Source organism: Scyliorhinus torazame, chromosome 12 (assembly GCF_047496885.1).
Source record: "Scyliorhinus torazame isolate Kashiwa2021f chromosome 12, sScyTor2.1, whole genome shotgun sequence".
NCBI classification, from domain to species: domain Eukaryota; kingdom Metazoa; phylum Chordata; class Chondrichthyes; order Carcharhiniformes; family Scyliorhinidae; genus Scyliorhinus; species Scyliorhinus torazame.
In genome coordinates, this window is record NC_092718.1 from 208,975,118 (window position 1) to 208,988,035 (window position 12,918).

Consider the following 12,918-nt stretch of genomic DNA (forward strand, 5'->3'; position numbering starts at 1 on the left):
GGCTCCTTGGACAGCATCTTCAAAACCCACGGCCGCTACCATCTAGAAGAGCAAGAGCAGCAGATCCCTGGGAACCCCACCGCCTGGAGGTTCCCCTCCAAGTCACTCACCACCCCGACTTGGAAATGTATCGCGTGTCCCTCACTGTCACTGGGTCATAATTCCCTCAGGGGCTGCAGCGGTTCAAGAAGGCAGCTCTGAAGGGATGGCCAATAAATGCTGGCCCAACCAGCGACGCCCACAATCCGTAAATTAATTTCAAAAAATACAACTATACCATCGCCTTCCCAAATATAGCCTCCTTAGATTTTGTGATTGTTCAGTGCCAAATGTTGGATGAGCACAGAATGGTCTGCTCGTGCTCATCGCAGCTTGGGTTTGGCGGGGGGGGGTGGGGGGGGGTTAGTGGGGCTGCATTGCAACGTCCGTCCCCCCTACCACCTTGATGCGGTTAGGGCACAGGACATGAGTTTACAAGGCATGAGGAGGGTGGGCAAGGATGGCGGGAGAGGGGGGGGGGGTGGTAGGGGTGATTGGTTTGAAGGATATCAGCCTGATTCCCTGTGGGTAAGATCCAGGCGCAGGTTAGGCAATGCCCCCCCCCCCCCCCCCCCACCACCTACAAAATGAACGAATTGGGTTGAGAGATAGATCTGTCAGAGTCCCTCACTCACAGGGCAAAATGTAAGACCGGTTAATCCGGAACTTACTGTGAATCCCACAGTAAAATCCTCTGACTGTTTTAACATGGAGCTTCTCTTCGAAGGAGCTGGAAAATCTGCCGGGTAATTAATCCAGTTCATCACTCCTGGGAAATGGGTTTCTTCGCCATAGCAACATTTAAATGGGGCTGGCAGCCTTATTCCCACGATGCACCGAGGTCTCCGGAGCCTTCTGAGCCGCTAATAAGCAAAGAATCACGGGTTTAACCCTTTGCGGGCCTCGCCGGTTTGTTTTCTGAGCTATGCTGAACTATGGAGTAGGAGTTGCTGTCCCTGACACGGCTCTCAGTGAGTTTAGCTGACTCCACCCGGATTGCGGTTTGGACCCGAGTCTCCTCCGCCACGTCACCCGGCCCTCGGTTGACAAGGGTTCACATGATGTGAAAGACTCTCATTTGGAAAGAGGATGGAGGTTACCTTGGCCCAATGACAGCGCCCCCCCCCCCAACCTCCCACCCCAGGGTCAAACAGGGCCATCTGTCACTTGTTCTACAGCTTTGCCTTCACCAACCACTGACCTTTATTCTCCCATTAACACATTCTGATATCTGGGGCATCATTCTCCGACCCCCGCCGGGTTGGAGAATCGCCGGGGGCTGCTGTGAATCCTGCCCCCGCCGGTTGCCGAAGTCTCCGGCACCGGATATTCGGCGGGGGCGGGAATCGGGCCGCGCCGGTTGGCGGGCCCCCCCGCTCGATTCTCCTGACCCGGATGGGCCGAAGTCCCGCCGATAAATTGCCTATCCCGCCGGCGTAAATTAAAGTACCTATTTACCGGCGGGACAAGGCGGCGTGGGCGGGGTCCTGGGGGGGGGGGCACGGGGCGATCTGACCCCGGGGGGTGCCCCCACGGTGGCCTGGCCCGCGATCGGGGCCCACCGATCCGCGGGCGGGCTGTGCGGTGGGGGCACTCTTTCCCTTCTGCCTCCGCCACGGTCTCCACCATGGCGGAGGCGGAAGAGACTCCCTCCACTGCGCATGCGTGGGAAAATTTCAGCGGCCGCTGACGCTCCCGCGCATGCGCCGCCCCGACATGTCATTTCCACGCCAGCTGGCGGGGCAACAAAGGCCGTTTCCGCCAGCTGGCGGGGTGGAAATTCCTCCGGCGTCGGCCTAGCCCCTCAATGTTGGGGCTCGGCCCCCAAAGATGCGGCGCATTCCGCACCTTTGGGACGGCGCGATGCCCGTCTGATTGGCGCCGTTTTGGTCGCCAGTCGGCGGACATCGCGCCGTTTCGGGAGAATTTCGCCCCTTACCTTTATGCCACCACTAATTTTTTAATAATCTTTATTGTCACAAGTATGCTTACATTAACACTGCAATGAAGTTACTGTGAAAAGCCCCTAGTCGCCACATTCCGCCGCCTGTTTGGGTACACAGAGGGAGAATTCAGAATGTCCAATTCACCTAACAAGCACGTCTTTCCAGACTTGTGGGAGGAAACCGGAGCACCCGGAGACGTGGGGAGAACGTGCAGACTCCGCACAGACAGTGACCCAAGCCGGGAATCAAACCTGGGTCCCTGGAGCTGTGAAGCAACTGTGCTAGCCACTGTACTAACACCTTGTCCTTCCATTAACGCTCCCTCTGTCTTGTGACCTACGCACCTTTGTTGTAATCTCTCCTAGCTCCCACCAATCGCTGACCTCCACCCCCTCTGATACGGTATAAAACCCACCACCTTTAGCTCTGAAGAAGAACCATAGGGACTCGAAACGTTAACTCTAGCTTCCCTCGCCACAGGCGCCGCCAGATCTGCTGAGTTTTTCCAGCATTTCTGTTTTACTTTCAGATTTCCAACATTCACAGTATTTCACTTTTATATTGGAACAAAGGTTATTGGTGGGAACATCCCGAGATTGCGAAAGGCGCTCGGTGCGAACGCTCGCGATGTCTTTGAATGCCGCACGGCAGGAGGATTGGCTGTCGAGAGTAGAGAGATTGAAGGCTATCAATAAAACAAGCGGGGGGGGGGCTAGCTGATGGCGAGTTAGTGTGGGGGTTGCGGGTCGAATTGGATAGCCCGTTCAGAGGGCCGGCACAGGGACAATGGGCCGAACGGCCATCTCCCGCGCCATTATGATTCTATCGAAGGCAGATTTACACATCCTCCTCTTGTTTCTTTCCCTCCCCCATTCAGGCTTCCCAGCAGCGGCCTACGGCCCAGTGGCAGCGGCGGCAGCAGCGGCACGAGGCTCAGGTAGGGGCGCCCGTGGAAGAGGCGGCTACATGGCATACCCTCAGAACGTAGGGGCAGGTAAAGCTCTGTCGGTATTCTGTGTGGCTGCAGCTGTCCATCGTGTCTCTTGTCGGTTCTCTGTCGGTTCCTTGCTCTTCTCCTGGGGTGGGGGGAATGTGTGTGTGGGGGGAGGGTTTGGGGGGGTTAACTAAATCTTCAAGCAGAGACCCAAGTGTGAGCTGGCCTGGGGCACAGTAGCAGGGGAGGCCGTCGTTAAGACAAGCTCCTAAGCATGTTGCAACAAATGAGGGGGTGGGTCCCGAGATCAGTCGCTTGTCTTTTTAAAGGGAGGACAAGGATTAAGGCACCCTTCCAAAATTACGTTCCATGCAAACATGTGCTGCTTGCAAAGGATTGCCAGTCCAGAATTATGTGTGCTGGTTTTAACTGTGATCCTGAGTACGGTCATTGGCCAGTAACTGGATTCGGGCCCCATTCAATCCTATACTTTTCTTGAGAACAATTGAGAAAGGTTTCGAGGAAGCAATTATTATTTTTGGAATTACTGCCACTTCCTCAAGTCTCTGTGACCTAAATTAAAAGCTGGCCCTTTCCCTACCTGTGTGACTCTGTCTCTCTCCGATCCATCTGCCTCCTCTTCCATGCTTCCTTCTCACCTCTCTGTCCTCTCTTTTACATTCACTCTTGCTGTCCTGTCTGCATTCTCTCGCCTCTCTATCTACCCGGGCTCTTCCTCATTTCTGTTCTTTGTCTTCCTCGTTCACGTCCTTCCTTTTCCACATCTCTGACCTCTTTGCTGAAAAAAAAGGTTCACGTCAAAGCTTTTCACCTGCCACTCATCAGGTCAGATGCAAGAATACCAAATTTCACAGGGACCAACAATTTATTTTGCAAGACAAAAGGATGTGGTTTGGTTGCCAAGTGGACGCTGATTTATCGAGGTATTGCATTGAGAATGCACCAGGCAGCAGTTGTCTCCAATGTTTTAATTGAAAAAAACGCAGTGGCTGAACATGTTCTTTCTGCTTACAGAGGACAGAGCCCTGCCTATGATCTTATGTAGCTTCTGGAAAGCATAAGTGTACCACATTGTGAGCTCAACTGATAATCTTAAATTGGTGTTAGTGTAATTCTTAACACACTCAAGATTGTTCAATAAGTGCTGTCCAATCACAGTATCCCACATTAGATGTGATTCTGTGTTCTGCGTTTTGCAAGTATGGACTATTTGAGTACGGTGCATTCCTCTAGCATTGTTTTGACCAATCAGAGTCAACTTGCCTTTTTTTGAGTTTGCACAAAAGCTCGGGGAATGACTGTTTCTTGGTGCCTTCTCGATGGCCACGCCTCAACCAATCAGAGTCCGCTTGCCAACCAGTCGCCACTGTTTTATCATGCAGTATAAATTGCTGTTCCCTTTGAAATTTGGCATTCTTGTGTCTTCTTGTGAGTGCAAAATGAAAAACTTCAACAGCATGTCTTTTTATCCAGCAACACTCGAATTCTGTGCTACCAAGTGACTATCCGTACTCTTTCTTCTCCTTCGAGGGCAGCACGGGGCGCAGTGGTTCGCACTGGGACTGTGGCGCTGACGCCACGGGTTCGAATCCCGACCCTGGGTCACTGTCCGTGTGGAGTTTGCACATTCTCCCCATGTCTCCGTGAGTTTCACCCCCACAACCCAAAGATGTGCAGGGTAGGTGGATTGGCCACGCTAAATTGCCCCTTAATTGGAAAAAATAAAATAATTGGGTACTCTAAATTTTTTTTAAAAAAAATCTTTCTTCTCCTTCTTCATCCTCCATATTCATCTCGCTTCCCACCCCCTTCCTGCATCCGTACACTGCTCCCATCACCTCTTTCTCCCCACTTCCCATCATCCCCCATCCTGTCTGTCTGTCTCTCTTCCTCTTTTTTTGCTCTCTTGCTCTACCCCTCCCCCTTCTCTCTCCCCCACGCAACCCCCCCCCCCCCCCCCCCCCCCAACCTCCAATTTTCCAACTTCTCCCCCCCCTCCCTAACCAGCTAAGCTGGCCCATGACCCCTCAGGCCTCAGAGAGTGGACACATTTATTTTAACATTGCTTCGATTGTTTAATCAGAGTGCTTTTGGTGCCATTTTTTTTTGTTTATAAAAGATTAAATCAGAATGGAGCATTTGACAATTCTATGACTGACTCATTTACAAAAAAAAAGTGTATGCGGGTGTTAATGATTTTGCAATAAACCAAAATTTAATGGAGTTTGAGATTACCCTGGCTGGCAGGTTTGAAGGACAGCGCCAGTCCTGATGTGTTCTGGGTACCGATATTCAGTAGATTTGAGGGCTGGTGGCCAACCTCCAAAGAAATTCTCATTCCATTTTTGTTTAGCCTCATGAGGTGAAGCAGATGTTTCACATAATATCTCTGGACAGTTTTAAGCTCTGTTGAATGAGACTTAGCTACAGTTCATGTCAAATATTTGCACTGTGCACTGCATTAAGCAGGGCGCAGACAGGTCTTGCAGAAGACAAAATCATTAATGTGGCCACCCCTCCCTACTGCACTCCTGGATGGATGAATGCACGCCCCCTCTATCCCCAGCGTGACCTCTTCCTCTCCCAGGCCGGTGGCTACCTGAGAGAGTGAGTGAGCGAAACAAGAGGTGCGGGAACCCTCACATGAATCGAACCAAATCTAGCTTTGTTTATTAACTGGAGCTCTGAGGACATTTAACACCTTGCACCTTCTTCTATTTCCTTTGCCTCTCTCTTACCCCCCCCCCCCCTCTGACATGCTGATGCGTGAAGCAAAAGGGAGAAGGAGGTGCACCCAGTCGCCCCCTCCTTGGGCTCCCCGGCCACGACTCTTGCTTGTCTCCAAACCACGTCGTCCATTTTCCATTGGGCAGCCATTTTGCTTGTTGATCACCGACTGCCCTGAGAAATTGCGTTCTTCCGCCAGGGGCCCATTGCTTCCCACCCATGTTCTCGTGAAGATCTCGCTTCACCTGCAGTGCTGTGTACGGAGATTCCTCCAGGCAAGCTGCTTCGCTTTGACCAGTTTGAGTTGCTGGGTACAGATTGCGCTCGAGGTTGGGATTTTGAACCGCGTGACCTCTGGACGGGAGTCACAGCGCCAAACAGCGGGGGAGAACCCCAGACTCCATTTGAACTCTTTCATTTAACTTGTAGACGAGCCAGAAACCGAGCTGTTATAAATCTTGCCCGACGCTTTGGAAAGGTGGTTGCAGGGCAACACGGCGCAGCGTTTAGCACTGCTGCCTCACTCCGCCGAGGACCCGGGTTCGATTCTGGCCCTGGGTCACTGTCCGTGTGGAGTTTGCACATTCTCCCTCTGCAACCGAAAAAGATGTGCAGGGTAGGTGGATTGGCCACGTTAAATTGTCCCTTAATAAGCAAAAAGGAAAGGCAGTTGCTGTCGTGTGCTCCAAATGTCATTTTATTATTGGCTGAAATTTGAACGTAATTCAGCAAAGATCCACCCATCTCAGCTTGGAGGGTGAAGCCACACTCCTCATGGTCCTGAGCCGTGAACCAATGGGCCGCATTTGCCCTCCTCCGAGTCACAAGGTTGTGGGTTCAACCCCCACCCCAGAGACCTGAGCAGAAAATCCAGGCTGATGCTGCAATGCAAGACTGAGGGAGTGCTGCGCTGTCCGAGGTACTGCTTTGCAGCTCCGACATCAATCCATGCCTGCTCTCTCATGTCCAGCGACATCATTTCAGAACGGAGCAGGGGAGTTCTTCCCCAGTGCCTCCTGCCACTATTTGTCCCTCGGGCAACACCAGTCAAACTAATTACTTGGTTCTCATCATGTATCTGTTGTGGGATCTTGCTGTGCACAGATTGGCTGCCGGGTTTCCAACATTACAGCAGTGACTACATTTGCTGTAAAGCGCTTTCGGACATCGTGAGGCCATGAGAAGCGCTAGATAAACGCAAGTCTTATTTTCTGTTGCGCCCCCACGACCTTGGCTCCAGTGTCGCTCGGATCTAACGGACTGGCCAGGTGAGGGGGAACAGTGAAATCTCTGTTTCTTCTGCTGTGGAAAGAGCTATTCCTTTACTACAGCCATCGAACCCAAGCGACAGGTCAGAAGCTGAGATCATTCCATCCTAGCCAGGCTGCCAGATTAAGGATCATCGTGGACCTCGGTCTGAGTCCTGTTGCGGGAAGGTTGGCCGGGCCACACTTAGGAAGTTGCAGAAAGAGAGAGACAGCCCTCTCTTTACCTATTGTCTGTTTAACAGTATTATTTTGTGGTTGCCGACACTAAAATGCATTTGCCACAGTTTTGCCCACGCGCTTCTATTAATGTCACTTTGTAAATATATGCTACTTAGCATGTCACCTATCATGTGCCTTTGGCCAAATTGGGTTACCTAGCTTCCTATCCCACAATCACCAGTAGTTGGGATTCCTCACACACTCGGATAGATGTTTCCAGCACTGGAAGTGACTTTCCATCTCATTCAAGCTTGTGCTGGTCTCCTTTGTTGGGACATTCCAAAACTAATCCCGCTTCCTCCTACCCCTGCAACTGCAGAACCTCTCCTTAAATCAATCTGCTCTTCCCCTCAGCTGCCCTATGGTGAACCAACCCAGGCTGCCGGGGTGTGGAAAACAAAATCTCGTTCTGACGTGCTACTTCAGTATTTTTAATCAAGCTGTGGAGGTGGCCTTTAATCAATTGACAAGAAACTGCGGTGGAAATGAGTTAAACATTTTGGAAAGTGTCCCGCTAAAGCCTTATTTTTACATCAATTTTCCCTCATTTTCCAAACATTTTATACAAGGCCTTGATCCTGTCCACGAGGCACTGCGGATCGCTGACATGGCCACTCGGTGTCTGTTGGTCGTGACAATCCTGCTCTCTTTCGCGTTCCCGTTGGAGGAGTGTTAGCTGGGATGGAAGAGGGAAGAAAATGTGCCTGGCATTTCTCCCTCACCATGTCTTCAGTGCACGGCTCAGAGCCACAAGTGGCAGACACCCAAGGGTCAAGTCAATCCTACCCCACCCACTCAGTCAGAGTTTGGGTTTGGACTTTGGGGGGGGGGGGGTGGAGGGAAAGAACGGAGGGCGGGACGGAAACCGAATGGGCGTTGGGAGCGTTGGGGGGGGGGGGGGGGGGGGGGGGGGAGGGTAGAAAGAAAGGTGCACCTCAACGCACCAGGGACGCAATCCTGTCCCATCCGGGTTTGGAGTTTTGGCTCATTCTCCAACGTGCCCGCCATCTCAGGCTGCCTGGGTCGTCCCTCAGATCTGCCAGCTGGACTGTAATCGCGTGAGCTTACATGACTCTGTCGGTGGCTGTGTGAGTAGTTATGTTTTTTTTTTGTTGTTCTTTTTCTCGATTGGTTGGGGCTGCTGTGAGAGAGTGTTTCTGAGGCAGTGTTTCCCACCTCTCTTACACTCGGACCTGCGCACCTCCATCTCAGACACTCTTCTGAGCGTGCTCAGCAGGAAGGTTTGTCCTCGCCTATTAATCCTGTCAATGTGCAGCTTCCTCCGTTAGTTGCATGTCGCTTGTCCTTTACATTAAACAAAAGACGCACTGCCCACCAAATAAGGAGGAGACGAGAAATTCATACCTAGTCTGGAGAAATGTCGTCTTTATTTGTTTTTCATTCAATTTTTGCACCTGTTTCTTTTAAATCCTTTTCCCTTCTTCAGTTTCTTTCTGTGCCTCCCAAGTTTCATAAACACCCGCACTGTCCTCTGCCTGCGTCTCCTCTTCTTTAGTTTTGTATGTTCTTTGTGACACTGGAACGGACTTGCATGCTTGCATTCAATGTGTTCGACTGACCCCTGTAATGGCCATGATGCTGGATCTGTTCGTAGAATAGTACAGAATGGAAGAAGGCCATTCGGCCCATTGAGTCTACCTGTTGATGCTCCCTTTCACCTGCCTCCACCCTATCTCCTTCCCCACTATCTCCTCTCCCAAATGTGCTTGGGTGAGGCTGGGACTGTCGTCCATCTCTGTTCAATCGCTTGACAGTACGTGTTACTGCGAATAGTTCTGACTTTATTTGCATGTTTAAGCAGTATTTTACAAAGGACAATTGAGAATTGCCCCCATTGTTCTTTGGGTAAAAACTGTGCCCCCTGTTCCCTGTACCCTTTACACTTTACAGTCTGGTTCATCTTCCCGCTTCCATCGTGTTAATCTTCTGCAAGACATTCTCCTCACTTGCTCCCTTATCGACCGCCCCCCCCCCACCCCCCTCTCGCGCTTTGCCTTCACCAGATTTCCACCATTGCCAACTCTGCCCTTTGATTGCCGGGTGTCCCAGAGTTTTGCAATCTGTGGACTGCTATTAGTTATTCTGTGCCTGCAGTGCTCAGGGAGGAACTGCTTCAAACCAAACTCGGGAGTCATTGACCCCTGTCAATTCCACCCCCTCCATATAGCCCTATCGAACCTACATGTACCTGAGGGTTGGTGGGGAGTGGGCACATTTCCACAGGTGTTGGCAGCTCTTCCGCCACCTGAGGTGGACATTGCCCCTGCGCGAAGCAACCCTCGGAGAGGGTGGTCAATTCTGATCCCAATCCCGTTCGCACATTCCCATTTTCCCAACTGGGGTCAGCTGTCAGGAATGGGGGTGGGAGAAGGGGTGGGAAGCCTCGCCTAATAATTTCCATCTCCAATCCAGGAATGCAGAGGCCAGAGCTAGTTCAGTTAATGTTACTCCCGTTGGGATCAGCTGACTGCGTAGAGACTCGGTGTGTTGAGGAGTTTTGCTTTTCAGGGTGGAATTAGGAATATCGATTCAGAGGAGGCCAAATTTCACTTGCTAGAATTTACCCTTGACTGTCCCTCTTACAAGTGTAATTTTGTCTATTTAAGCAAAACTTTTTCTTGAATCTCCTGCCTATTTATCCCCCCCAAACGTTGGGTGGACAATTTTCATTAGATAATGTGGGCAGCAGGGAGGCACAGTGGTTAGCACTGTTGCTTCGCAGCGCCAGGGTCCCAGGTTCGATTCCCGGCTTGGGTCACTGTATGTGCAAAGTCTGCACGTTCTCCCCGTGGGAGCGTGGGTTTCCTCCGGGTGCTCCGGTTTCCTCCCACAGTCCAAAGATGTGCAGGTTAGGTGGATTGGCCATGATCAATTACCCTTAGTGACCAAAAAGATCAGGTGGGGTTACGGGGATAGGGTGGGTTTAGGTGGTGTGCTCTTTCCAAGGGCCAGTGCAGACATGATGGGCCGAATGGCCTCCTTCTGCACAGTAAATTCTATGATTCTACAAGTGATGGACCAAGGCTTCCCGCCCGATTATCTGGTTTTATAAATAAAACACCAACCCACCGTGCAATTCTCCCGTAAAATTGGGTTTAGGTTTGGGTTTGAGTGGATTTTCAAGCATGTCTGGTTTTTTCCCACCCAAAACTGAAGCTGGTGCCTTTGAAACCTTCTATCCCTCAGGCCATGTGTTCAAGTTGGATATTGGTGGCATGTGTCGTATAAGCTCTGTTGCACTTTTACGGTCTTCCTATATCCACTTTCTTCTCTTTGTGTGACTGAGTTTGACTATTCCTCGTAACTGCAGATGTTAACTTCTCAGCAAGATCCTTGTCAGGTCACTCTTGCGTCCCACGTTTCTCAATAAAGACGTAGTTTCTTGAATGTTGCGACAGAGAGAGACATGTTGCCAAAGGTTTTCAGTTCAGCTTGTAACTTGGCTCATTGACACTTGTTAGAAGTGACATACATTTGTACGCAGGGATGCATTCTCTGCAAACAAAAGGAATATGGCCAAGCCTTGCACCTTTATTGAATTACCCAGGATCCCCCATTGCATTCTCCAAGGCAATGCCTCAGCCAATCCGAATCCACTTGCCAACCAATCAGTACCCCTTTCTCCTGCAGTATAAATTGTTGTGATGGCTTGAAATTTGGCGTTCTTGCATTTGTCCTGATGGGTGCAAGGCGAAAAAGCCTCAGCAACGTGGCTCTCTTTTCAGCAATGTCCAAGTTCTGTATTACCAAGTGATATAGGGCTGGATCCACCCGCCGTAGGAACAGAAATGCCGACAACGCAAAAATCCGGGAGGACGCGACCGGAGAATATCCCGTCCATAGATTCTTGCTGCCTTACAGAATCAGGCCGTTGAGTGATTAAAAAAAGATGTGGGGGGGGCGGGGGTGAGTAGCCACTTATATATAAAATATACACTGCGGTATCTCATTGCTCTGTAACAAAAAGAAAAAAGCCAGTCATGACATTTGATCGAATTGTGTGGTTCAACCATGTCATTCCGTCCCTGTCTGGCATAAGACCAGAAACAGCAGGATCAAAACACACCCCTCACAGGATTCATCTTTACATTTTCAGAAGAGAATCACAGGGTTGGGGTGGACTGGGGTGTGTCACAAGAGGATTGAGGCATCTGAAGATTTGCAGGGCCACTGAAAACTTTGCAGCCTCGATGAACGAAGGTGCCTCAAGTCCCCAGACGTTCGAAATATCCAGCTGGCACTTCTAACCAGTTCAGTGCAATTTGGGTTATATTCCTTCCATCGAAAATAAGTGGTTCAATGCTTCTGCGGATGCATCTGTTAAAATAGAGCGTTGAGCATTTCCTACATAGATATCACACAGCGCGACTCCAAAACATGTTTCAAATTCATTTACGAGAAGAGGGCGTCGCTGGTTAGGCCAGCATTGATTGACCATCCCTAGTTTGCCTTCTTGAACTGCTGCAGTCCTTCTCGAGGCGACGGTGTGATGTTCTTTGATTTCTTAATGAGGATGGCTTTGAAGTGTAGTGTGTCTCACAAAGAACATCAAGCTATGTTTTGCACAAAGCTAATTTATTTACACTACAAAATAGATAGATTCGTCTTGCTTGCTAAAATATAAAAGATTACAGATTAACTAAAACTATGATACTAACTACAGAGCTCCTGATAACACGACTATTCACCAACAACCTTCTCCCCGAATCAAGAGTATCACGAGATCCACGGGTATGCGTTTGATCACCATCTAGTGGTTGGATGTAAATTGTTAACCCTTCGTTATTCTTACAATACACATATTGTCACAGTAGGTGCACCCACTGTAGGTACACTCACCTTGATGAAACATCTTTTAAAAACGGAGAGCGTGAAAGCCATACCAAAGGGCTCACTTTTATCCTCGTGTCTGCTGCTGAAGTAGGTGTCACAGGCCCTTGGCAGTTGCATGTCAGCAGCTCCCGGGGTCAGTGCCCAAGAGGCCAGTTTGTCTGCAAGTCTCTGATGACAAGCGAGGAGTACAACAGGAAAGCCGAGAATTTATGTTAAACTTGTACCGAACCGTGATCAGATTACCTGCTGCACTGCTGGGAATAGTTCTGGTCTAACATATAGAGACACTGGATAAGGTGCAAGGAGAGCTTCACTAGAATGATATCAGAACTGAGAGATTATACCGTCAAGAAATATTGAAGTGGCTGAGGTTCCTTCTCTGCAAGAGAGGAATCCAAGGGAGGATCAGAAAGGGGTCTTTGAGGGTGTGAAAGAGTTTAATAGGGTGGATGCAGGGACCATGTTTTGAATTGTGTACAAGAACAGAAACCGGGACATAAATAAGATAATCGCTAATGAATGCAAAGAGAATTCAAGAAAAACTTCTTTACCCAGAGAGTGGTTAGACCTTGGCGCTCATGACCAGAGGGAGTAGTTGAGGTGAATAGCACAGATGCATTTAAGAAGAAGCATTGCAAGCACATGAGAGAGAAAGGGCTATCTCACTTGACTAATTCATGAGGGGGTTATCTTATGAGGGGGAGGGAGGTCGTTAGCTCAGTTGGCTGGACAGCTGATTCATGACACAGAGCGACGCCAACAGCGTGGGTTCAATCCCCATACCGGCCGAAGTTATTCATGAAGGCCCTGCCTTCTCAACCTTGCCCCTCGCCTGAGGTGTGGTGGCCCTCAGGTTAAATCACCACCAATCAGCTCTTTCTCTCTCTCAAAAGAGGAGAGCAGCCTATGG

At 50.1% G+C, this 12,918-nt stretch overlaps 1 protein-coding gene across 14 annotated transcripts in view; it reads left to right on the top strand.

Moving 5' to 3' along the window:
* Positions 1 to 12,918, top strand: part of msi2b (musashi RNA-binding protein 2b) — a 603,647-nt gene that overhangs the window by 515,761 nt on the left and 74,968 nt on the right. For 8 of the 14 annotated variants that reach the window (XM_072469818.1, XM_072469819.1, XM_072469820.1 and 5 more), the window contains one exon: positions 2,863 to 2,979. The exons of 1 other annotated variant lie outside the window; for it this stretch is intronic. In XM_072469818.1, coding sequence (XP_072325919.1) covers positions 2,863 to 2,979 — 117 coding nt within the window. The remainder of the gene's footprint in view (positions 1 to 2,862; positions 2,980 to 12,918) is intronic. 5 more of the 14 variants (XM_072469821.1, XM_072469831.1, XM_072469826.1 and 2 more) reach the window with 1 other exon arrangement.